Source organism: Musa acuminata, chromosome BXJ1-1 (genome assembly GCF_036884655.1).
Source record: "Musa acuminata AAA Group cultivar baxijiao chromosome BXJ1-1, Cavendish_Baxijiao_AAA, whole genome shotgun sequence".
NCBI classification, from domain to species: Eukaryota; Viridiplantae; Streptophyta; class Magnoliopsida; order Zingiberales; family Musaceae; genus Musa; species Musa acuminata.
The window spans coordinates 6,928,475-6,953,444 of NC_088327.1; the positions used below are offsets into that span (position 1 = coordinate 6,928,475).

At 37.2% G+C, this 24,970-nt stretch overlaps 3 protein-coding genes across 7 annotated transcripts; 1 reads left to right on the forward strand and 2 right to left on the reverse strand.

The window, feature by feature from the left end:
- Positions 1–756: 756 nt before the first annotated feature.
- On the reverse strand, positions 757–8,608 carry LOC103984667 (chaperone protein dnaJ A7A, chloroplastic). The gene is made up of 8 exons (XM_009402217.3): positions 8,475–8,608; positions 7,134–7,311; positions 4,553–4,682; positions 4,351–4,408; positions 3,261–3,303; positions 2,229–2,277; positions 2,052–2,132; positions 757–1,951 (listed from the first exon to the last, which is right to left on the reverse strand). Exons 2-8 carry the CDS (start codon positions 7,262–7,264, stop codon positions 1,103–1,105), a joined length of 1,341 nt encoding a protein of 446 aa, XP_009400492.1. The 5' UTR covers positions 7,265–7,311; positions 8,475–8,608; the 3' UTR covers positions 757–1,102.
- Positions 8,609–9,003: 395 nt separating this feature from the next.
- On the forward strand, positions 9,004–16,657 carry LOC135638504 (aberrant root formation protein 4-like). Its single transcript, XM_065151661.1, has 14 exons — positions 9,004–9,187; positions 9,299–9,463; positions 9,544–9,693; positions 10,794–10,866; positions 12,079–12,257; positions 12,353–12,412; positions 12,493–12,646; positions 12,758–12,817; positions 12,934–13,208; positions 13,287–13,358; positions 14,130–14,207; positions 14,283–14,480; positions 14,994–15,045; positions 16,022–16,657. Exons 1-14 carry the CDS (start codon positions 9,077–9,079, stop codon positions 16,240–16,242), a joined length of 1,848 nt encoding a protein of 615 aa, XP_065007733.1. The 5' UTR covers positions 9,004–9,076; the 3' UTR covers positions 16,243–16,657.
- Positions 16,658–19,020: 2,363 nt separating this feature from the next.
- LOC108952498 (large ribosomal subunit protein eL39) lies at positions 19,021–24,970 on the reverse strand. Of its 5 annotated transcripts, none has more exons than XM_065151730.1 (9): positions 24,708–24,970; positions 24,490–24,616; positions 23,265–23,309; positions 22,844–22,948; positions 20,959–21,023; positions 20,789–20,884; positions 19,643–19,686; positions 19,430–19,533; positions 19,021–19,336 (listed from the first exon to the last, which is right to left on the reverse strand). In XM_065151730.1, exons 3-9 carry the CDS (start codon positions 23,277–23,279, stop codon positions 19,277–19,279), a joined length of 489 nt encoding a protein of 162 aa, XP_065007802.1. In that variant the 5' UTR covers positions 23,280–23,309; positions 24,490–24,616; positions 24,708–24,970; the 3' UTR covers positions 19,021–19,276. The 5 variants fall into 5 exon arrangements, with proteins under 5 accessions (XP_065007802.1, XP_065008031.1, XP_065007901.1 ...); XM_065151959.1 differs by having other exon boundaries at positions 22,844–22,984; positions 24,708–24,942; XM_065151829.1 differs by lacking the exon at positions 23,265–23,309 and having other exon boundaries at positions 24,708–24,968.

The following is a 24,970-nucleotide window of genomic DNA, read 5'->3' on the forward strand; positions in this document are numbered from 1 at the left end:
GATGTACATCGATGCCGATGAGATAATATTACCAATGTATATCAATATCGATGTATATCGATGCTGTAACGGTCCAGCGGGTCACTGAGACTGATATTACACTGACATTGAAATCACAATTGGAATATATGATACCAAATCACCAAATGCTAGAGATGGTCTCCAGTATCTGCCTGCCTTAAGTGCCTAAATGTGTCACATATAGGAAACTTTCTTGTGATCTGATGAACAAATCCATCCTTCTTCCCCCACAGCAAAAATCATCCATGTTCTTTATTCTCTACTTCACCATGCAAAAGACTAGCACAAAAGCAACTCTAATTCATATGCATTGCCACTTTCTCACACAACAAAAGGAACAATCACCTCCAGTTCTCATGCATCTTTCATGAGCAGATGCACACAAGCAATCCCAAAGTCGGACTGAAATCAGCATAAGATAAATGAGTAGGCCACCCAGATAACTACTCTTTCATTTGGTGGCGGTGCAGCTGATCACTTTAACTAGAAACTATGAAGAATTTAGAAGACGAAGAAAGAATAATTTGGCATAGGTTGTCCTCATGCACCCGTATGAACGAACATTTTGGTGCATGATTTGACCATCTACGAGACTGAAAAGAGCATGTCCTCTTTGTTGCATACATTTTGCATCATCACATAAAGAAAAATCAACAGTTAATAAGTGTATTTAGTCAGCATATAACTCAACTCCTAAGAAAAATCATTTCATGCAACACATTTTTGCCATCCAAGTGTCACCTTGATTTTACCATCAAATCCTTGCAAAATTTATGTGCTAGCTACAGATGATTCATATCAAAATGAAAGACAAATCTCATCCCTAAAAATATCAAGATGATCGATATCTCATCCTTAAGGTAGACAACATTTCCCATGCGCCATTCTTCAAGTTTATTTTATCTAGAAAACCAAACTAAAATGTATTACGGTCATAAGAGCCATTCCCCATCACTGAACATTTTGTTTTTCACATATTCTAATCGCATACGCAGTGGTCAACAATTCTGCGGTCTAGGATGTCATTCTTTAAGGTGCTGGAATGCTTCTGTATCCAATAAATGGAGCAGTTAATTTTCGACTATCTCCTGCTGTTTGCTGTCTTGGCCTTGCTCAGGTTGGCAAGCTCCTCAATCAGCTTCTTCTCTTCAGTACTTAAGCTCTTTGGAATCTCGACCTGCACACGAACCAACTGATCTCCCCTGGTGTTTGGCTTTCCAAGGTAAGGAACACCCTTCTTAGCCATTACCAGAGTGGTACCTGGCTGTGTTCCAGCTGGAATCTTCAGCTCCACCATTCCATCCACTGTGGGAACCTTCGTGGTGGTCCCTAAGATTGCATCAATGTATGATACCTTGCACGTGTAGAGAATGTTAGTTCCATCCCTCTTAAGCACAGGGTCTGAAAGAACTTCAATGAATACATAAAGGTCTCCCGGCGGGCCGCCTCTCCTTCCAGCATTTCCCTCTGACCGGACCCTCAGCCGACTACCAGAGTCAACTCCAGCAGGAACTTTCAGACTTATTCTCTTTGTTCTCCTCACACGACCATCTCCTCTACAGGTGTTGCATGGGGTAGAGAACTCACCAGTGCCATCGCAAGTTGTGCAACTCATAACCTGCTGGAATACACCCAGTGGGGTCCTTGCCGAAGACACAACTTGACCTTGACCTCCACAAGTGTTGCACTTACTTGGCTGAGTACCTGGTTTGGCACCAGAACCATCACAGGTTCCACAGCTCTCTAGCCGTGTAATCTCTATCTCCTTTTCCACACCAAAAATTGCGTCTTTGAAATTTAGGATAAGATTGTAGCTCTCATCATCACCCTGCATAGGCCTGTTGCGAGCTGCTCTGGTTCCACCCATTCCACCCATCCCTCCCATGCCTTCAAATAATGACTCAAAGAGATCAAATGGGTTGCTGAAATCCTGCACTTGAAAAAAAAAGTTTAATAGAGTTAGGCAAGAAATAGAGTTTATTGATGATTATCCTTCTGCAGAGTAAAGCCTGTCTCTAGCTGATACTCACCCCCATGCCCATGCCAGCACCTTTGAGGCCAGCTTCTCCATACTTATCATACAAAGACCTCTTTTCATCATCTGACAAGACCTGTAGCCAAGTGACTAGAATGTCGTAAAAGAGTATATTAAGATAGCTGCTAAATCTACTAGTTTGAACAAACTTATCCATGAGAAGGGGAATAACCTCATACGCGTTACTAATCTCCTTAAACTTTTGTTCTGCTCCAGGTTCTCTAAAACAAATAACATCCAGCAAAAGTTAGTCCCATCTCAAGTTTAGCAAATTTGCTCATATATGAAGCTGACAAAATCAAGAGATCAATGATGGAAACTATTTTGCATGATGACCTATTGTCTAAAAATCCTTAGCACACATATTACAACAGCTACCATTTTGGTCAATAATTGCTAAATAAAGAAGTTACCTCCATCTTAAGTTTAGCAAAATTGCTCATAGATAAAGATGACAAAATCAAGAGATTAATAATGGAAACTATTTTGCATGCCGAACTATTGTCTATAAATCCTTAGCACACATATTACAGCAGATACAAGTCTGGTCAATAATTGCTAAATAAGAAGAAAACTAACAGAAATTATGCAGACTGTCCAGTTGTCCATTAAACATTATCCTCCATCTGCTATTCTTTCTCTATTATTTGTAACTATTTTTGCTTCTTCCTTTTTGATTTTAAATGCTTCTTTCTCCCTCTCCTTGCTTGTTCACTTCATTTTCATACTAAGTGAACAAGCCTGGGTTTAGATTGGTTAATATGCCAAGGCACAAAACTGATTTTACATGTCATGCTTAAATTTTGAAGCCTCATTAGACCAGATTGTTTGTCATACCAGATAAATGCTTCGTTTTCATAAACATAATGCTACTGAAAAGAACATAACCCAAAAATTGTCATCGATCTTTCATGTACAAACAATTTAAGTTTTTAACTAAATAATCAATTAAAATTTGCTGCTGAGAAATGCATTATCTGCACCCAAGTGAATGGACAGAATAATTTAGAGGGTAAATGTCTTCTTCTCATTTTTTATTGTCTTTGATACACACCCATATTTAGTTTTCTTCTCTTTTTCTGGGGATGGAGGTGGGTGAGTGGGTGGATGACTTGTTAATTGTTATTCTTTAATCATTATTTTCATGACTGAAACAAAACATGAACATAATGTGGCAAAACATACACATTATCTCTCTACTCACTTGTTCACATCAGGATGGTAATTCCTTGCAAGCTTCCTATAAGCTGCACACCAGAAGACATCAGCATACATAATCATGTGTAGTTAAAAAATAGATTAAAAAATAGATAAGCAAGCACTAGTTGACAGCTAGTCTAAGATTATGGAAATTAGCCTCTTGCTCAGTTGTTTAGGTAGGCACATGGTCCGCAACATACAAAAGTAAAAAAACGTTTTCAATGATTAAAATCTCAGTCAATACCAGTTTTTGTAATCAGTCAAACTGGTTCAATACCGGTACACCAAGTGCCAAGTGGCATACTAATATATATATATATATATATATATATATATATATATATATATATATATATCATGGTATCACTAAACAAATAACAAAAAATTAAATATGAATCAGTACCAACTTATATGATCTAGTACCCATCATTGGTCAGACTGGTAAATACCAGGTTGATATGTATTGGTCCAACTAGCATTTAATTCCTTAGTTGTTTTATTGCCTAGGAAAACATACTGATATAACTAAAAGTTCAGGGTAAACCAGTCTATGACTTCCAAGTGTTCCATCAGAACCATACAACCAAGATAGTAGAAGGTTGGTGGGCCAAAATAAAGTATTATTGTAAACTCAGACACAGTGAAACATGGATTGAGAAACTAATCGTATGATGTGTACTAATTAGTATTTACTGGTCCAACTAAGAATCAATGTCAGACCATATGATTTGGTATCATCAGTTGGTCTTTCTTTGCTATTTTTTAGGGTGATATTGGGCGGTACAAGTTGATATATAACTTGGTGTGCTGATACTGTACTGGTTCGGTAGATTACTGAAACTAGTACTGGACGTAAATATAGTTGTAAGATTCATCATTCAACAATATGAAGGTGAACAGGGAACATATATTGCAGCACTGTCATAAAGGGCAAGATAACAAAGAATTATTAGTCACTAGACAGTCTATTTCCTTAAATTAAATAAATAACAAACTTGCATCACAGGACCTATAAATGCAAAAGCAACAGGAAAAAACCCATAACAGTAGCAAATAGAAAGGAAAGAAGGCCGAGTCTTGTGAGAAATACTTGCCACTTTTTATTTCAGATTTGCTCGCATTTCTTGATACACCAAGGACATCATAGTAATCCTGCAAAAGATGATACCACAGGGAAAAATGATCAAAGATAAATTTACATTTACATCAACATATAACTTGCCCAATCTATGATCAAATATTTCAACTTAATTATAAGGTTAAAAAACAATGCATTATAAACACAAATGCACTCACGGCAGCAGCTCTGACAACAAATCGTGCTCCCCTATTATGCCTATTTAGGTGCGGCACCTTATTAAATAAAGCTGATGAAGACACTTGGGCAAGAAAACTTGCAGGTGATGATGCCAGATTACTTGAAGTACTGCAAATATACAATAAATCAGTGGGTTTGAAAGGCTATAGATCAAAGTCAGACTTCATAGATAACACAGACATAAGAAATGCTTTTTTCATTTGGTTAATTGAGTTCTTATCACAGTTTCTGATATTTACTAAAGGTATTGATCACTTACGCACTTGTATGGAATCAATTTTGACAGATTCAGCAAATCTGATTTGCTTTCATGTAGGCTCCATGTTTTCAAGTAGAACTCAATGGTCTCGGCTAGTTCAATTGAGAACTGAATTGAAATATCTCAATTACCAGAGGTAAATTGCTCCCTCATGTATTGTTGTCTTGGGCAATCACCTATTACATGGGTTAGTGCCTATGCATGACACCTGGGCAATGCTTGCCTGAACCACCATATATATACATAGAATACACAATCATATATATAAACAAATACATTTATGTATGTTTTAGTGAATATAACTTCACATGCACTGTATACATTTATATGCCACCTTAATATAATAATGACATGTATCGTACATGAATCATCCTTTGTTTTTAAATTTGATTACTGCTAGAAACCACAATTCATTAACATTTCCCAAGAATTAATATTACGTCAATGGTGTTTCTACAAGAGAGAGTACATTAAAATGCTAATCATAAGTTACTGTAACATATATGTAGAGGTGTCGATGCTTTTGGTCTGCTTCGGTTTAATACAGCAAAGCAAAGACATTCACACTTGACCCAAGCTTCATGATCCCAAGTCCCAACAATGATAAAAGATTTCCGAATTAAAGCTTAAGCCATGTAAATAACTATTCAACTTAAGTTTGAGACATGACTTTCGATTAAAAATGCAATTAAAATCAGGATCACAATCAAATTGGATTTAACCTCATTTTCAAGGAAACATATGTTTGGCACCAACAGATCAAAGCTCTTGAAATATATCTGATTTGTCTATCCAATGGGCAATCTTAAAGAAGTCAGGTAGGGTTAACTTGACTGGTGGTTTTGGGTCAAGATTGGAACCTCTAAATATATGTATAATTGATTTACAAAATGATGAGCTGCATTTGTGTAGGTTTGTCATTGGCCTGTAGCCTTGGCACTTGTTAAGTTACTGCTTCAGCTTTATGATAGGATTACCATCCAAAATTGCCTTCGTTACTGGAGTCTTCATGGGACTTCTTCAGTCATCTCTTTTCTCTTGATAAAGTCACATAGTTGATCTACTTCCAATCAAATTTGAAGTGGAAATGAGAAAATCAAACCAAAATACCATATTTTTCTGGTTACAGCAAAAGAAACCTCAGATAAAAGTGTCCAAAATAAAGTAAAATGTTGAATCCCAAACAAAATTACTGCTGAATTTTTTTATATAATTCATGTTTTATTATAAAAGCAACCAAAAATGTAATGATCTTTGATTGTACCAAAAGACTCTTAAAATGGGAGTCACATGCTTTAACAATTTACTTCCTCAACTTGATCAACTTCTCGTTGTTAGTCATACTTTTAAGTCATTATTTAATAATGCCAACATTTGTCAAGCATGAAAAAAAATTCTTCCCTTTTCTCTAATGTTTAAACTTTTCTATCTTGTCTTCTTTGTTTATCCTTTTCCAATTATGGTTGAAACGAAAAATCAAAGCTGAAACTCAAACTTAAACTACTACAAATGACAAAATTGCTGAAATGTTTCATTCAACAATTGGCTGAAACAGACATTTCAAACCATAACACACACTATGCTGGTATCGTAGCGTGTATGGATCTGGACCAAGTCTATGCACGTGCACATAACAAACACAACATGGCATGAAAGCAAGTGCTGTAACAGGATAATTACTGACATGCATACGTGCCATGGAAAGTTGAGAGCTAAACTGATCCTTGCAAAAATTATAAAAAAATGATAGAATGTAGTGCAAATAAAGGCATCTTAATCAGTAAATAACTTAAGGCTGTAAAGACAAGTTAGGTATCTAAAAGTGAAATTAAGAACTCTGAGGCCAATTCTGCCTTAAGATAACATAATAAATTCTCACACTACTAAAATGAATCCCATGGTTATAGCATTTCAACAATTTTTAGTGTAAAGAAGGAAGCCACACAAGCCACATATACAAGATTATAAGATTGATATTAAGAAACACAATAAAGAGAAATAGCTATATGTTTTCTGAAATTTAAACCTCATTCAACAACTGATGAAAGCCAAGGCCTATCATTTGAGAGTTCAAGTAACCAGGATGCCCTAGATAGCCCATACATACATTAAATATTCAAGGCCTCATGGCCAGTTGAGTACTAGAACAGAAGCACAGCTGAATTGTGCATATCTCACCTAATTGTATAGTTTGAATCCACAAATTGTAGAATATGTAGAGGTAAAAAGCACACCAACAGATACATAAGGAATATATTGCTCTTTCAGACTTAATACAAAAGGATGATATAGCTGCTTACACAATTTGAGGCATCAGCACCATTTTTGTATAATGACAAGTCTTAGCTCCTGGAGATGCATTTCTACATATCACCTGAGATTGCACTCCCAACCGAGGCACTGAAATCCCTTTACATGGTAAAGTTGCCATTGGACTGGTGCAGCCAATATAAGCAAATTCAACCTCCTTTTGTCTCTCTGCAATAGCAGATAGGATAATCAACTTTCTTGTATTAATAAGAATATAAAGATCACATTGTCATGACGTTATTATTTGCCTGTTGTGTTGCTTTTTTCATATACTCGTGCAAAAACACAAAAAAAAAAAAAAGCAAACATGTCCCATAATATTATGGTCCCACCAAGTTCCACCAATGACCTCTAGCAACTCTTAAATAGTTTATGAACAATGATCCAGCATTAACTAGTTAATGCATCTAAGTCATAAAACCAAAAGTAACTCATACATCACACAACACAAAGTTCCCAGAGTATATGAGCTTCTTTATCCAATTGGTCAGGTCATTCCATGTGCTAGAAGAACTTGCTGAAATCTTCCATGCTCTTCCCAGAGTAACTATAAGGAAGTAATAACTTCCTTATATATTGGGTCGATGATTTAACCATTTACAGAGTTCACCACGTTTCCCCATCCTTCCGCAATTGTCTCAATACTTTCTCATCTTCTTCAGGATTCCAGATGAAGAAATTATGCACAAAGGTAATGTATCAGACTGCCCCTAAAAAAATTCCGAACTTACCTCCAAATTAGAAAATCCTAAACAGAACAAAAGGTCTCAGAGGTCAACAATTTAACCATTTACAGATATTCCCAATGTTTCCTCATCCTTCAGTGTCTCAATACTCCCTCAGCTACATTGGTGTTCGGATCAACTCATTATGCACAAAAGTAACTATATTAGCTCGCCCGAAAAGGACAAATTGGCTTCACACCAGATCAAATCCTCACTAATAACAATATTGACATCTCAGATTCTTGGCCCAGCCAAGAACCACCCGTACGCATCCGTCTCTCCAGTCTCTGCATTCACTCAAATACTTGATTTAGACTGCTCCAAAAGCAAATCTTCAGTTTACTGTCTTCGAAACCATTAGGAGATAACCCGTACATCTCCACCCAGGCAAGGAACAACAGTCTTGACCAACGACGAAGATAGAATACCACCTTAAAATTTTCATGGCCACCACGAAGAAGCTTTCAATATAGTAACCCATATAAATGAATATCGTGAAGATTCAATACTAAAAGGAGGGGAAAAGTCTTAGCATGGCTAAGAGCCTTGGCCCGCCGGACACCATCAAACCGATTTGGCTTCAGGAGAGGATGGAGGGCTCCATACCTAATCCAAAAGCGGAGGAGGCGGAGGCGGCTGAGGGAATCCGCCTCTCCCTTCCCTGGGGTAGGGGATCGAGGCCGACGAGGTGTTCGCGAATGCGATAAGAGGCCGCAAGGGAAACTGCGAGAACGGGTGCGCCAGGCTAATAAACGAATTAGGATCTCCTCCAATTTGTGCACCAGATCAATTTATCAAATGGCAGCCCTCGGTTCGGATCGGGTCGGATCCAATCGGAGGATCCCGTCACGGAGTCCCATCTAAAACCGTCCATGGGACCACCATCAGTAAATGCGAATCTTGATGCTAAAAAGGTCGGGCGACGCAAGCGCCCGGATTAATCTGACCGGCTCGGATCAAGTTTCGGGCTGGTTCTGGTATCTGATATTTAGTCGGATCCGGGTTCGGACAGTGTTGGGAAAGACTTGGATTTTCGGGTACCTACATCTACCCGACCCGTTTAATTCGGACTTGGATCCTTGAATTGGGTTCGGTTTAATTTCACCGAATTGAACCGAAACCGAGCCAGATCGCGACGAGCGAAACCCAAGGCTGTTACTCCGAGTTGAACTCACCGCTCTGTCTGCTCGCCAGCGGACGCCGTGGGGATGGCGGCGGAGAGCCCCTCGGGCGAACTCAACCTCGGCGAGATCGAGCTGCAAGATCCCTCCCCTCCACCCTCTCTTCGCCTCACGGCTGCACTCGATGCTTGCTCCAAGGTACTCCGATCCTTTGTAAACCCTAAACCTCGCACCCTTTGGCCTCTCCCTCCCGTCTTTTTCATTTATTCTTTCGGAAGCCTAACTTTGATCGCTTCCGTGGTCTTGCAGTCCTTTGAGTCTGGCGATCTCGGCAAGTCTGATGAGGCGGTCGCGGCGGTAGTGAGCTTCCTCGATTCGATCGTCGATCCTGGTAACGCCGCGATCGATGATGCCGTCGCGCAGAACGCACTTGAGGAGATCCACCACTACTTGTCATCTGCTTCGTCGAATCAGGTATCTTGGTAGTTCGTTTGAGGGATTTGACCTTTTGAAACGATCGTATCTAGGGTCTAATGGGATGTTTTTGGATGCAGACGGTAGTTGAGGCACTCTCTCTTGAGCTCCCCAAGGTGGTGGTGAAATTTGTAGCTTTATCAGATCGTTGTCGGGAGATTGCTGAGAGTATTATCGACCATCTCGTAGCCACCTGTAGTCCACGGGACTTGCTGTCGATTCTTTGTGAGGTGAGGATCACAGAGTTAATCCTACTGTATCAATTTCGACAGTTTGTGATATGAATATGTTACTGAATTATGCTTCTGGGATATTCATGCATCAAGGAAAATTTGCCTTGTTTTTTCATCTTAGAACACCTTTTTACAATGAAGCTCATTAGCAGAACTGATGCTAATGTAAATAAGCTGCTCAGTACCTGTTTAGCTGTAGTGGTGCCATTAGTGCTTGCTTAATTTTGCAAATCTTGAAATTAGGATAAATTTTAAAATGTTTATCAAGTACAAATTTGAATTATTGTACTAACTTATGTAGACTTTCTGTGTTACATCAAAGTTTTGAAGCTTTAAATGATGAACTTAACCAACATCTATTGATAGAAGAATTACCTGTTCATTTGTATGTTATAAATTATAATATGTATATAACTGGGATTCTACCCACCATGCTTTGGAGGCAAAAAAAAAAAGGCATTTCCTGTTTGAGATACATGATGTTAACATTGAAATTGGTTGATCCAGGACTTTCATCAGGGTTAATTAGAGTTTTTTGGCATTGTCAGAAAGCAAACATTTTTGGAGCTCAAAATATTCTTAACGAATTGTTTAGTAGTTGAGTGGATTTTCTAGTGACAAGCTTGACATGTTTGAAAATTTAAATTATTCCAGAGCTGTATATATTCAAAATAGTATGAATCTTGTCCAGATGTGCTTCAGATTATCAGCTTGTTTATTGACTCGGATGGTCCGCCTTGCATGTTGCGTGGTACATGACTGTTGGATCCTGGTAGTCACATATTTCATTATAAAGTTGTCAGGTTGGTTTGAATTGAAATATTTGGTTAGTTGCTACACTAGAGATAATCATTTGATGTTGTAACATTCACACTTCATTAATATTACCAATGATGCAAATCTGTTTTAAGTGTTTTTCTTTTCATTTTGTGGCTGTTTATATATGATTTAGTGTCACCCTACTTTTATCTGGTTGTAGCTGGATTATAAATTCTGTGTAATTCTTTTGACTTATTTGCCTGGTAGTGATGTATGTGATTTTTGTTTAATGCAAGCATGACATATATTGGTCCAAATAAATGTCTTAAATGTTGCAGGCATCAGATACCCAGATTAGAGTGTCGAAGTCACCAAGTTACTTTATTCCGCTCTTAGGGGGGATCTCAAAAGGTAATTCTTGCTGATGGTAATATCATGAATAATATCTGATGCACATTTGTGAAAATTAGTTTTATGCATTATATGGAGAATTCTTATCGTGCATGAATATTGGTGAGTTGCTGATGCATTTCCAGCTCTCTTTACTTCATCAATTTGCATGTCTAGTTTGTTGTAATTATATTCTTCAGTTGCATGGGGTCAATCAATGATGTTGTAAGTGACTTCTTTGGAAGATATTCATTAATTAGACCATGACAGTATGCAATCATAAACTTTATACATTGTTGCCATGAACTATGACATGGAAATCTACTTGTACTGCCATTTTGTTAAACCATTATTTTTTTCCTCTTAAAACACTTTCACTATGCTAAATCATTTTTGCATCTCTCTCAAAACACTTCCACTTTGCTAATTTTTTTTGCATCTATCTCAAAACACTTGAAATGCAATTTTCATTGTTCTCACTTAATCTTTTAACTTAAAGTTCTAAGATTGATAATGTTGAAGTCTTTTCTGATCTCTTTTGCTATTACTATTAAGGAGTGGTCAAATCCTGAATCACCCCCTATGGATCTCGGATCCAGCTAGATGATAAAAATGGCATATGTTGACTTTGACTTCAATGAGTATAGTTAATCGCTGATTTTAGATCATTCTTTTCTTGGTTTCCTAGTAGGAAATTGAGTGGATTAGAATTTTCTGCTTTTTCTAATTATTTTTCAGAAGATTTCCTTTTTTAGTTTTTCTTTTTTTTATGGAGCCTTTAGATACATTTTTTAGTCTATTTAAATTTTAAACTGTGTATATTCTAACATTTAGATTGAGATCTCTTCACCTCTTGTTCTGTCAATTTGTCCTCAATTTACGCTAGCCATCTGATTTTGTATTGCCCAGTCCTACTTTTACTAGGTACCTGTACTTTGTTTTTGAAGCATATTTTAAATAATGTAATGAAGCTTAGTCTATTTTATCACATGGTTCTTTTTGGGGATAGAGATTATATTCACTTTATTATATGTTTGTAACTAAAGAAAAGAGCATCATTTGAATGATTCCTATGTTTTGTATTCTTGAAGCTTGAGCAACTTTACACTAATTCAATAACTGATGTATAGAATCATATTGGTCATATTTTCTCGTACTTTATTGTTAGGCACCAAACCTAACGGGAAAAAACACAATTTATGTGTTCACTAATAGATTTAGTTGCTCTTGCAGTTTTTCTTTGTATACAGAGGCGTCATCTTGAACAAGTAAACGCAGCACTACCTGCTATCCTTGAAGTTCTTTATGCTTGTTCTTCGGAGTCTGACGACGAAGAGAAAGATAACTATCAGGACTTATTTAGCACAGCGGTTGGCATTGGAACATCTATTCAAGCAATTTGTGGGAAAATGGTTTGTTTTTTTGACAGGAGAATCTTCATGCATTCATAGGAACTTATTGTTTATAATCTGTTTTACATTAAATCATATCCCCGGACCTGCAACAGGTTGGAAGAAGAAAAGAAGAGCTACATGCAATACTTGGTCTTTATGTCCTGCAAAATATAGTTGAGTATCAACACAACATCTCTCTCTCTCTGTCTCTATGTTTTCTATGATCTGATAATACTTTCTAATGGTACTTTAGGCTCTTGTATCAAGAAGCAAACATGCAAATATTATTTCAAGCTACTGTTCACTTGTTCTGCGATTTTCTGAGTTGCTTCCCTTTTGTGGGTTCTCCTTTTATGGTCTGATAATGGGATCCGATGTCAGTTCAGCTATTGATGAAGTTTCCAAAGGTAACTATAGCTGATCTGATATATTTTTGTCCTTAGTAATGTCCTTGAGAAATTTTGCTGGTAACTATACATTAACTTTTATTCTGATAAATTCTTTTTGAAGCAATGTAGAGGATGACAATGGCTTGCTGGCCTGCTTTTCGTTGGCAGTGAATGGGGCAGCTCTTGCAGGTATATCTGACATGTTGGCCCTGCCATTTGCTTCTTTGCTTTCCATAATCTTTCCATTTGCCACTTGCTACATCGAGGAGTGTAATATTATTTCTTGATTTGATGTTGTACTACAGTTATATGGGGGTATATCAATAATGAAGTTGCAAAAGCTGCTGGGGACCAGTTGACGGCTGTTCTAGACAAAATTCGAAGCAATCGAAGTGAAAGGTGGCAAGTTATTGGGATGTTGAAACCTATACTTTCCTCGATAGACTATTCATGGGAAATAAAATATCATTGCATAGACCTGCTAGGTAGCATAATGGATGGAACTAACACTGAAGAACGTAACGATGATAACGATATTGATTTCTCATCCGTTATGCCGAGTCTCTTTACTACCCTCCAGGTACTTCTCGTTGCTGATTTGCATCTGATAAGCTCCTATTTTATTTATCATTCTCTTGATCTTTAGTGAGTATTGCAGGCTATCCAAAGGATCATGATTAGTGCTTCAGATGCCTCAATAAGAAAAAAAGCTTTTGCCACACTTAGAAAGGTATACTCTAAATGCATGATCTCTTTTCTACCTAACATGCTGGTTATCTACATTTGCCAGATGTCTACACTGGAGGATTTTCTTGTAATATATTTTGATGTGCTCTTATATGAATCCAAACCTTCTACCTGCTCGTAGTTCTTGGGTCCTATCATTTGGTTAGAGATGCTTATTGTTTAGTGGAAGAAATTTCATATGGGGGCTTTGATCGGACCACATTGTTGAAGAAAAAAATATTTTGGATTGAAATAGTAAAGCAAAAATTTCTGATTTAACACTTGAAGTTGAAAGAAAGCAGAGGATAGGGATATAGGAGAGATTATTAAGGGGAATATTAGGATAAAATGAATAACAGGACATATGCCAATTACCGAAAAAGAAATCTAACATTGTTTCCTTTTATATGACTTGGTTGCAGTCTTCTTGTTCATCATTCTTCTAAACCTGGAACTAATATTCTTAAATCGTTCCTGAAATTTAATGACATAATATAGCAACGGCTCAATTATAAGTTCCTTTTGGGTATAATTTAAGATACTGCCAATGACTGGATCTTGAGATCCTTGCCAATAGCCTCAGGCCTATTTATTTTGTAAGATATATTTAAGATGCTTGTGCCTGCACAATCCATCTCAGTTAGTTGCTGTACTTGGTATGTCTACGTTTCTGGTATTACAAACTCCTAGCAGAAGTTATTTCAGTCGTCTTATTGTGAATATTTTTTTTCATGTTCCAACTATTCTAACAATTTTTTGTTCAATTATCATTCAGATAATTTCAGATCTTCCATCTTCCCATCGATTTGACATGCTAAAGGTTCTTATTACTAATAGCAATTCCCCTTCAATGGTGAGCTTCATTTAGACAAATATATGCTTTTTAAGCATGGATAGTTCTGTTATTGGAGTTCTCTACTACATGCAGATTGCAATTCTTATTGATCTTGTGAGGGAGGAAATTGTTGCTGAAAGAAATCAGGGAACATCATCAGAAAATTGTCTAGACATTCATGTAGAGAAGAGAAAGGGACCGTTTTGGAGCTCTTATGCCCTTGACCTTGTGGGTCTGGTTTTGAAGCCTCCAAAAGGAGGTCCTCCTTCTCTCCCTGAAGATAGTGATCCGGTACTTCTATTTTCTGTAATATTCTCTTGTCAGGTTCCTGCATAAGTTGCATATGTGAGTTCATTTGATTTCTCATCCTTTTCGTTTGGACATAATCTGTCTGATTCTCATAGCTGTTAGAATAATAATCTTATTTGGGCGATGAACTTTTAGTTTAGAATTAGAAAATGTAACTGCCTAACTGTTCTGAGCTTCTTGACATTTTACCTTTTCATTTACGATGAACTTCCTCTTCTGTTGTGCTATCTGGCATTGATCATGATATTCTTGTGCTGCTACTAATAGGCATGTTTGGTAGGATATTTATGTTAAGTATTATGCATCCTTGTCCAGTTAAGAAGATTGATTTGTTGGGTTGATATAACTATGAAACTCATGTTTTCCCAATTTAATTGCCAATGGGAATTCTTATGCTAGGACCCAATATCTTATTTCTTTAATGATAATATATTTGCATCGAATAGGTATTTCTGTTTATCCATTGCCATTTACACACGTGTTTCATATGTGCAGGTTCTATCTGCTCTCAATCTGTTTAGATTTATTTTGATAATGGAGTCCACAGGTAAAACTACTATTTCTGTGAGTTACATGCAACTTTGTTGCTAGTCTCTTAATCTTCATCGTTTGATTACATTAACAGCAAATCTTATAATATTTATTCATGTGACATAACCATACTAATTGAACTGGCTGGTTTAATCATAGTAATCTACCATGAAGAGTGTTCTAAAACATTTTTCACTTTCTTTTTAAGGATAATACTTTTTTCAACTTCCAACAAATTTCCTAGTGGATCTTCAGTTGCATATTCAGTCTTTATCAAGGTTGATCATTGTTTTTGCTTAGTCTTTTAAGAAACATCTGGATATCTATTCTCTAACCTTCCGAGTTCAACTTGAATGGGCCTAAGGCAAGCAATTTTTTTGTAAAGATACTATATGGAACTTATGTAAAATGATTCGTGGACTTTCATATTCTGGTTTTTAAGTTTCAGTTACTGAACCTATGTATTACCTTCTGTAGAAATGATTCTTAAAGTTGAATAATTTGGTTTAAATTATACTTACCAAACCTTTTTCTGATGAGCTAGCTAATACAAGATTAGGGCTTGTATTTCTTCAAAAAATATATGTTTCTAAATCTTAAAAAATATATGTTTGTAAATGCCATGCAGTGGAACTATGAATTAAATGTCCTTCATAGCACTATTAAGTTCTGTGTTGTATGCTCTACAAGCTTGGACTTGTCTATTATTTAAAATCACTTGTTCAAATGTTTGGATTTTTAAGTTCTTCATATGCCTAAGCTTCTGAAAACTGTATGGGAGTATAAATGATACCTCCGGCATGCAGTTTTCTTCTATATGTCTCACATAGTTTGGTTAACCAACAAAGTCCTGTATCCTAACCTTATTGTTATCAGCATCTTTGGTTGTTTTTTTTTCCCCCTTTTCGTGAATCGAAAAGTCTTTAAGTTAGATCAGATCATGTTTGCATCACACTCAATTCTGCAATTACTTGATTAATTCCTCATCACAGGAAAAACAAACCACACTGGTGTGCTCACGAAGAGTACCTTGCAAATGGCCTACACAGAGTGGCTTCTACCTCTTAGAACACTGGTCGCCGGCGTTTCGGCAGAGAACGAGAAGGATGAAAGCGAGCTTGCAGATCACATTTTCTGTGCCTTAAATCCTGTCCAATTGGTACTCTACCGTTGCATTGAATTGGTCGAAGACAATCTTAAACATTCAAAATGAAATTGGCGGTAGCTTGTGCAGAGGATCCGCAGCTGATTTCCACTTACTTTCACTGTGTGTAAATCACAAGATATGACGGAACAATTGCCTCAGATGTGATCCAGCAAGCGTGTGCTGAAGCTGCTATGCTAGCACAGCAGAATGATCAGATCTTGCTGCGAGTCAAGTTAATTCTGTCGCCGAGAGTGTCATGATGGTATCCTCTGCTGCTTCCTGTCAGATTACAAAGGAGTAACTCGAGCCATGCAATTTTGGGCATCATCGGCCACCAACCCAAGATCCTCCTTGAGAACCCATTTTTATTGGAAGAGTCTGGATTAGCACACGGTACGATTACTTCTAATGAAAAGCGCTGGTCATATTACTTGCTTTTGTCATGTTCTTGTTTCCAAAGTACTTAATTATTTTACATTCAGATTCTATTTCTTTGAAATGCAGCATCCTCCACTAACCTATCTTCACTCACTTGGATAGGTTTGACTTTAAACAAAATATAGAATGGGTCCTTTTAAATATACGCTGAGTTACGCATGAAATATTTTTTGAACTGCATCCTTTGATGCAAAGGAACCATGAAATATACTCCACAGCACATCATTTTGGAGACTGTGAATGCCCTTCATTCCTGCATTTTCTTGAATGTGGTTTCATTCATCTACCACTGGTTTAGGTCGCCCATTGGTCATGTGTCGAAATGTACAAAGGCGCATTTTGACTGCAGAAACTTAACGACTGTATTTAGGTTGAAAGTAGTAGCAATAACTAACCGAAACGGGAAATCTTATCTGTCGCAAAATGTAAATGTGGTTATCATTCTTCTACTCTATAATTACAACCCTACATTTTTATGGTTTACTAAAGGACATCCGCCATTTCATACCGTACGGCACCGCTACTTGTTTGACGCGGCAGCGATCGTACTGACAGTTGCATATTTTTCAATACATTTGTACCAATCGAACAAGAGTCCCCATATGGAAAGTGGGGATCGATGGACCATGGGAACGGGCAGACACATCGATCTGGTTGAGTTGTGATAGTGGCCTACCTCCGATGACTGTCGGTTTTAGGCCCACTTGGATCCGATGGGATATCATGACTGCACAGAGTGCCTATATATAGATTCTTGAAGGAGGATCGGACTCATCAAAGCAAACACCACCGAGTCCTGTTGGAAGGTGATTTGGAAGCTTAGGGAGATTCCCAAAGTACAGGTTTTCATTGCTCTTCCCCATCATATTTGTCAGGTTGGCTGCTTCTGCTAGCTAAAATGCATGTTTAGTTCTTTGAGGAGTGGAAGCAAGGAAAATGGATAGAGGGTTTTGAGTAGGGAGGAACGGAGGATGGAGAACGCCTTGATCTCGTTGTCAACTCCCTTTGGATCCTATGAAACTACAGAAAACTAACTTCTGTCATTTTGGCAACCACAATACCCAGTTGAAGCCTTCTTGGTGCTACATGTTAGCTTACACAGGTGAGGATGTATATTTCTCTCAGTCAAGTTCGAGGGAGATGAGGGTCGTTGGAACCACGAAGACTTTAATACGTCAACTTCAAAATTTTGACCTTTACTCTTAAGATTGATGCTTCCTTATCCTGGATGAACATTTTTGACAATACTTCTTGTTACCTATAGGGCATTTTGAGTGACAGTCTTGGGCTTTAATAAGGCAATCCTGACCAAATGTGGTTTATTATATAGAGAATGTAACAACAATGCACATTCTCCAGCTACATATGCTACCTCTAAAGGGATTTGCCCTCGTTCATGTACTTTGATGCTTAATTAGTAATATGCATTTGCTTTCTTCAACTCAAAAGGAAAAAGATTCTCATATAATATCCATCATATAAAATGAACTGATTTCATGTTTCATATAATCATCCTAAACAAGGTTAATTACATATCACCCGTTATAGTTAGATCTCTTTAGCATCCCGATCTTTAAACTTAAAAAATTTACATTGAAATCCTTATAATTATGAAAATGAAACATCTAACTCTATTTATCTTAAGACCGTCGATTTTACCGACGAAAGCACGAAAACGATAGACAATAAAATAATTTCAACATCCCAGTTACGATTTCAGAGTTGGCGAACGACAACACCGCTAGGGGGCCACGGGTGACTGTTGTAGATGAAGAGAGAAAGCGACAACAACAAGAGATGAGTCAAAGGGAGAGGAAGAGAGCGACACGGATGTCAACGCTTTGAAACGACAAAAGGATCGCTCAACATCTGCACTAGCACCGACATAGATGCATAACGCCACTCGACATCTACACTGGCACCGATGCAGATGTCGAGCGACCCTTTCGTCGCTTTTCATCTACGTTGACGCCGACGTAGTTGCCGCGCAACGTCGACACAGATGCAGGGCATCGACATTTGCGTCATCCTCTTCCTTCTCTCCCTTTGCCTCACCTCTCGTCGTCATTAGAACTGGGACGTTAAAATTATCTTTTTGTCCATCGTTTTCATGCTTCCGTAGAAAAATTTGTAGCCTTCTCAAAACTTACTCTTTAACCTAGCAGAGGAACACATGATTTCTAGGTTTAATAGGAAAAGTTATTAAGATACATGACTCCCCAGATATAGCTACACACAGCAGTGAAAAAAATCACAAACCACAACAAATTAACTAGAAATGACTTAAATAATTGAACTGAAGAACTAAACAATGTTAGTAAATGTAGAAAACTAGTAAATAATATGTAAAAATAACACCATAAACAATCAATACTTAGCACTTGGATCAAATCAAACTGATGAATCTGAATCAAACTTAGCACTTGTTTCATGCATCAAAATCACACATTAAGATTTATTTTCACATTATGGAAATTTTATCGAACCAGCATCATTCCAATAGATAAATCCAACTAGTTAAGCAAATGATCATCCTCCTCAATCTCTTCGTAGCAAAATCAATCAAAGACCGTGAGAAAGAGCTTTTTTCAAGGAAATATATCGATGATAATGAAATAGTCAAGAAAGGAACTCAATGTCTAAGAGCGGTGAGCAAGGAGACCTAGGGCGCCCTCAAAACCCTAGTTTTGTGCGACGCCAGTGCCTGCGCTTGGCGTTGTACCTGAGAACAGGAAGAAAAAGAAGAGTCTGAGCGACTCGAAGCTAAAAGAAACAGGAAAAGCAAAAGGGGGGCGGGGGAAGATAGGGAAGTGACCTGATGGTGTTGTCGGTCCTCATGCGGATCCAGTGTGGAATGGGGCGGTTCTGGCGCATCTTCTTCGCCAGCTTCTTCTTGATCCTGAACGTCTTGTGCGACGGCTACAAAGACAGAAGGGCGAGGAGGATCAGGACGCAGATGTATCCGAAAAATTAGAAGCCCAAAAACAAAGAAGACACCTCGGCGAGAATCGAGGGAAAAAAAGCATACCATGTTCCCCGCTGCTCTTCTGGTCTATTCCGGCAGCGCAAACCCTAGCACAGAGAAGTAGCGAAAGGCCGAGCTTTCGTATAAATATATGTGATTAGGGGAATTTTGGGCTCTAATTAGGCCTCGACTCGTTACACTCGGCCTTCTTATTATTTAAGCCTACTTAGAACGCCCCCAGTAAAAGAGTAATGCAACAATCTACACTATCTTCTCAGTAAGAAAAAGAATAATGCAACAAATTGTTGCATATATTTCTGATTTACTTTAAACGTTGCTAATACCCTTTTAAAACTCACAATGAGCATAGTAATTTCTGTTAGCTACAGTAAGTAAGTCGCATTTAATTTGAATTTTCTGAATGAGTATTTTCGGGGGAGAGAGATGTCAAGATATTATAATTGAAGGTTTCTGTATATTGCACCAAATTTATATGGATAAATATAATTTTTTCAATTTTTGAAAGAATATATTGAAAAGACCCCTAACCATGGAAAAGAGATATTTTCCCAAATCTAAATTCCCGATTGAATGGAGAGGCAAAATGGTTGACCATGAGAGAGAAAATATATAAAAGAAGAAAAATGAAAATGAGCAATGGATTTTATATGCATTTTCTCATATCAAGTGTATGTGTACTTACCTTTGTTGAAACATCCAAAATGGTTTGGACAAGTGATAGTCTGATATTCACGTACGTCATTTGATATGATTATATATATATATATATATATATATATAAAATATCAGAGTTTCACGAATTTCCCACAGCAATTCAAACAGTAAAAATAAAATAATAAAATAAAATAATGAAGACTAATCAAAATTCAATTATAGGATTAGATATTTTAAGTCTTTTTATATAAAACTTATTATTTGGATTTAATTAATAACTCGATAATCACAAATATTAACTATCGTGTTAACATATGAATTAATCAATGACTGAAATCATACACTAATCATGAAAAAATTAAAAATAATTTGTCTAACCATTTTTATTAGAGCAGTAAGAGTGTTTATATTGATCTGAGCTTGGCGCATTAGGTTTATTTTTTTTTATTTTATATGACAGCATTTTTATTTGGAATAAAAAGGAAAATCTACAATAAAAATAAGATGCAATTCGGTCTGTGGAACCCACCATACCTTTTAGAGCTACCTGCGGCATGGACTGGGCTTACTCGGACTGTGGTGACCAAGCAAAAGAGGAAATGATGAGATTCCTTTGTTGTACTGATCTCACTGTTCCAGAGCAGAGACATGATACACCAAAGCGAAAGAAGAACGAAGAAAGAGCAGGGTGAGGCGATTTTTACCTGTTCCCTCTTGTGTAGCAGTGACGGCCTTTTCCTAGTGCAGCAGAATCGACATCATTTGGTACCTTGACAACAGAGAAGCGAGAAGACACGGGATTTGAGAGTGCAAGCGGATTAAGTCGATCGACCCTACAACACATACAGTTCGGGGAGAAGAGGAGGACAAGAAGTAAACTCCAGTTTGGATCATGTTATCAGGTTATCATAGAGTAATGCTGTTATACCAAAGTTATCAGTGACCTGAGTTCCTACCTCATACAGAAGCCTCAACAAAGACTGATCTCAGCATAAAAAGACCATGATCAGAATTCAACAATAGCAATTAACACCAAATCTTCATTATACCCATTTTCTGTCTGTTATATGGATCTTGTGTTGTCAGTTAGCCTACTGAAGGCAACACTTCCAAATAATCAAATAACAACAATGTTCTTTCTCTTTGTTTTTTGTTCAAGTTCATTTTCATCTTCCATGACCTCTATAAGAGAAAGGTTGAAGTGGTTTAATATCCCCTATCATAGTTCTTAAACATTGCCAAAGATGTCTAAATTCTTGATTGGCATCATTAGCAGTAGTGTGCAATCATTTCTCATTCTATATTTCTGGTTACACCATTTATCTTGATAGCCTCAGTTAGATTGTACTTTGTTTTTTAGTATCTTAATTCCTAGCAACACAATATTTCAGTAATTAATAATCTTTGCATCCATGTTTGCCAATTAATTTCCAAATTCCTTGGTACTCTTGTTTTTGTCTTCCAAGTTCTTATACGCATATCTCATGTCATAAACATGATTGTATGAATTTGTATCATTGGACTAGGCCCCAAACTTGAGGAAGGAGGAAGGTCACATGACAACAGGTAATTGACGAAATATTTGTATTTGTATCTGCACCAAATTCACAGCATTGTCAATAGAGCATCCATCATGAGTGTTATCTAGTAAAATGAAGAGGATCAAGCAACAACCAACAAATAATCAAGAGCATGCTCGTGGAACCAAGAAAGACAAATGGCATGCATAAGCTATGTAAAAAATTTTAAAACAATTACCAGTATGTAATCGATAAAGTATATGTATTTGTATACGCACCAAATACACAGCAATATAAATTGGAGTATCTGACATGTGTGTTATCTAGTAAACGAAGAGGATCAACCAACAACCTCGAATACTAAGGACATACTTATGGAACCATGAAAGTCAAGACAAATGGTATATATAAGCTATGTAAAAGAATTAAAACAATCACCAATAAAGTGTAGGGAAAAAGAACAAGAGGGTATCATAGGCTTGTAGAACAAACATTATATAAGATGATGGAAGGAGATCTAAGGACCACTTATGATCTACATTAAACCATATTGCAGTGAGATGGACTCAAAAAAGAGAGAAATGTCAAATAATGAGGATGTAAGAACACGAATCAAAACAAAACTATATCCCATTTTCAAATATAACGATTATGGGACCTGTTGTGATTTTTGGACTATGGATGAAAACAAACAAGATGATGCATGCATCAACTTATTGGTGGTTGCCTGTTTTTCTGCATTTGCAAATGCAGCAACTGTAAACCCTTATTTGGTTTATCGCATTTAGAGTATCATATGGACAAAGTACAAAGATAGAGCCAAATAATGACTTTCTGTATTAATACATTTTGTCAATGTCATCCTGCAACCAATTAAGCTGGCATGACAAGAAGCAGCTTATGGCATTAACAAATGCATTCGTATGGGGCAAATGCAGGATCCAAACAATGAAAACCATCAGAGGTAGACATGCACAAATCGAAGAATCCAAATGGCTAAAAACTGATACAATGTGAACAGCAAGTTTGATGCTAGAGACTAATATAGAACATCAAAAAGATTACTAACCTCCAAACTGTCGGTTATTGGTGAAGTATGTTGGTGGCTATGTAGCCATTTTCGGGTTCTCATATGTTGTAGCCATATGAAAGTTTCATTAGAGATAACATTGGCCTGTTTTGCAGTGGAATCAGGTGGAGATTTTACAATCTACATTGTTAATCACATTACAAATGTTACAATTAAATAATGCTGAATGGAATAAGCAGTCAGAGAACTACAAAACTCTACACATCTAATTGTAACAAAAAATCCTTAGCAGAAGGTAACTAAAAGTTATTAGATGAATCCTTATCTGTTGCATAGCTCCAGACCAAACAAAATCTGATCTAAGGGACATATTTGCAAAACATCCATAGAGTTGGTAAATCCTAATCCTAAGTAATTCATTGTAACATCTCTATCAGACAAGTATCATTTAGCAACTTACCATTGCTAAAAACATTGCTCATACATCAATGCAAGCAACCTTAACCTGCGAGCAGAAAAGTTATTTTCATGACAAACCTTACTCACCTAGATCGCAAAGGAACAACTTTAATATGACAAATTAGAAGTGACCAAGGCCACCCTCTCATCCATCCCAAAAATATGTACCAAATTAGAAGTGATCAAAGCATGACAGATGCATTTATTGTTTTGTAACCCAAAATTACCCTTAGCTCAAGGATACTATCATGAATATAATCATCAACTTTTAATAAATAACTGAACTGCACTAAAGTGCTTGTATATGTGAAAATGTAATAGCATAACAGTAACATATTTAAACCAAAGGTAATGAAAAAGGTAAGAATGTAATGACAAATAGTAAATGGCAGCAAGTAAGACAAAGGTGAGTGAATGCGTGACCAACAAACTATTCTAACACTATTCGGATATTAGCTTGATTGAGAGCAGTGAGAATTATTATATGATCACTGCTACCACATTCAAATAAGGGCTAATTATAGATTAGCCTTGTAATTAACTATCTTTAGCATTCCGGTTCTTATAATTTGAAAAACAAAATTTAGATTCTTATATTTATAGAAGAAAAATATTTAATCTTGTTTTTCCTCACGTCGTCGACTCAGTTGATAAAAATATTGCACGTGCTCAGTGCACAGAGATTAAATGATGACGTGAGGAAAAACAAGATTAAATGCTTCACTTTCATAACTATAAGAATCCTAATATAATTTTTGAAAGTGTAGGACCGTAATACTAGAGATAGCTAATTAAAAGGAGTAATCTATAATTAGCCCTTCAAAAATATATAATTAGCACTTACAAAATCTGACAGCCCTGTCAAACCTATGTCCAAGTAGAGATAACAATTAAATAATACACAGAAGTCGATTGCTGCTTCTATTTCCAAAATCCGAACTTCATACTCAATCCAGATATGAATGAAGCGAATCATACGACTACATAATTGTCTGGAATTTACTAGGACCATCATCTGCTTCCATATCATGTCTCATTCATCATGCATTCCAGCAACTTAAGATGAACAGCAGAAACGTTACCATTCTTGAATAATGTTAGCGAGCTTGGTAGAGATATAACGCATAATGCATCGTTCGTGCAGATCCATGCAGATGAATTCAGAACATAATGATGCCAGAACTCCGAAGATAAACTAAGATGCAATAGACAATTCTAGCACATACCAAATAACTATTCGAATCATCCACATTTGGGAATCCAGTAAGTAACTGCTGCCCGCTCCCAGAACCATACGGCACATCGAGCGAATGCAACCGAAACGTCGTCCTCTAGTGCATCAGCTTAACCACACTACCATAAGTAATATTCCAAACAAAGGGAGAAAACAAGTTAGAAAACATATATGACGAGACAATCTAGGGTGAGGATGAGATCCACCAACCTCGGCGCCCTCTTCGCCTCCGCGGGGAACTCAAGGCCGAAGTAAAGGAAGATAGAGAGGGCGAATTAGGAGAAGGCCATGAGGAGGAGGAGGATTAAAAACCAATTCAGCCCATCGAGGGGAGACCGGGCAGGCGGCGATGGGGCGGAGAAGGCTGCGGAGGCCGGGATCCTGCGGCGGGAGAGGCCCTGACGGAGCCACGGCGACTGGGTCACCGCTGAGGGGGAGGAGCAGGCGAGGGCACGAGTCTCTCTTTTTCTCTT

Bases quoted from the DNA above. Each gene is read 5' to 3' on its own strand.
- LOC108952498 (XM_065151730.1), bottom strand. The intron at 19,687-20,788 runs GTATGGTGGGTT...TCTCTGTGCTAG, and splicing joins GCCGCAGGTAGCTCTAAAAG to GGTTTGCGCTGCCGGAATAG. The intron at 19,534-19,642 runs GTATGCTTTTTT...CTGTCTTTGTAG, and splicing joins GAAGAGCAGCGGGGAACATG to CCGTCGCACAAGACGTTCAG.
- LOC135638504 (XM_065151661.1), top strand. From the start codon at position 9,077: ATGGCGGCGGAGAGCCCCTCGGGCGAACTCAACCTCGGCGAGATCGAG. The intron at 9,694-10,793 runs GTGAGGATCACA...TAAATGTTGCAG, and splicing joins TGCTGTCGATTCTTTGTGAG to GCATCAGATACCCAGATTAG. The intron at 13,359-14,129 runs GTATACTCTAAA...ATTATCATTCAG, and splicing joins CTTTTGCCACACTTAGAAAG to ATAATTTCAGATCTTCCATC.
- LOC103984667 (XM_009402217.3), bottom strand. From the start codon at position 7,264: ATGGCAACTTTACCATGTAAAGGGATTTCAGTGCCTCGGTTGGGAGTG. The intron at 2,133-2,228 runs GTTATTCCCCTT...ACTTGGCTACAG, and splicing joins AGATTAGTAACGCGTATGAG to GTCTTGTCAGATGATGAAAA. The intron at 1,952-2,051 runs GTGAGTATCAGC...TTTCAAGTGCAG, and splicing joins GTGCTGGCATGGGCATGGGG to GATTTCAGCAACCCATTTGA.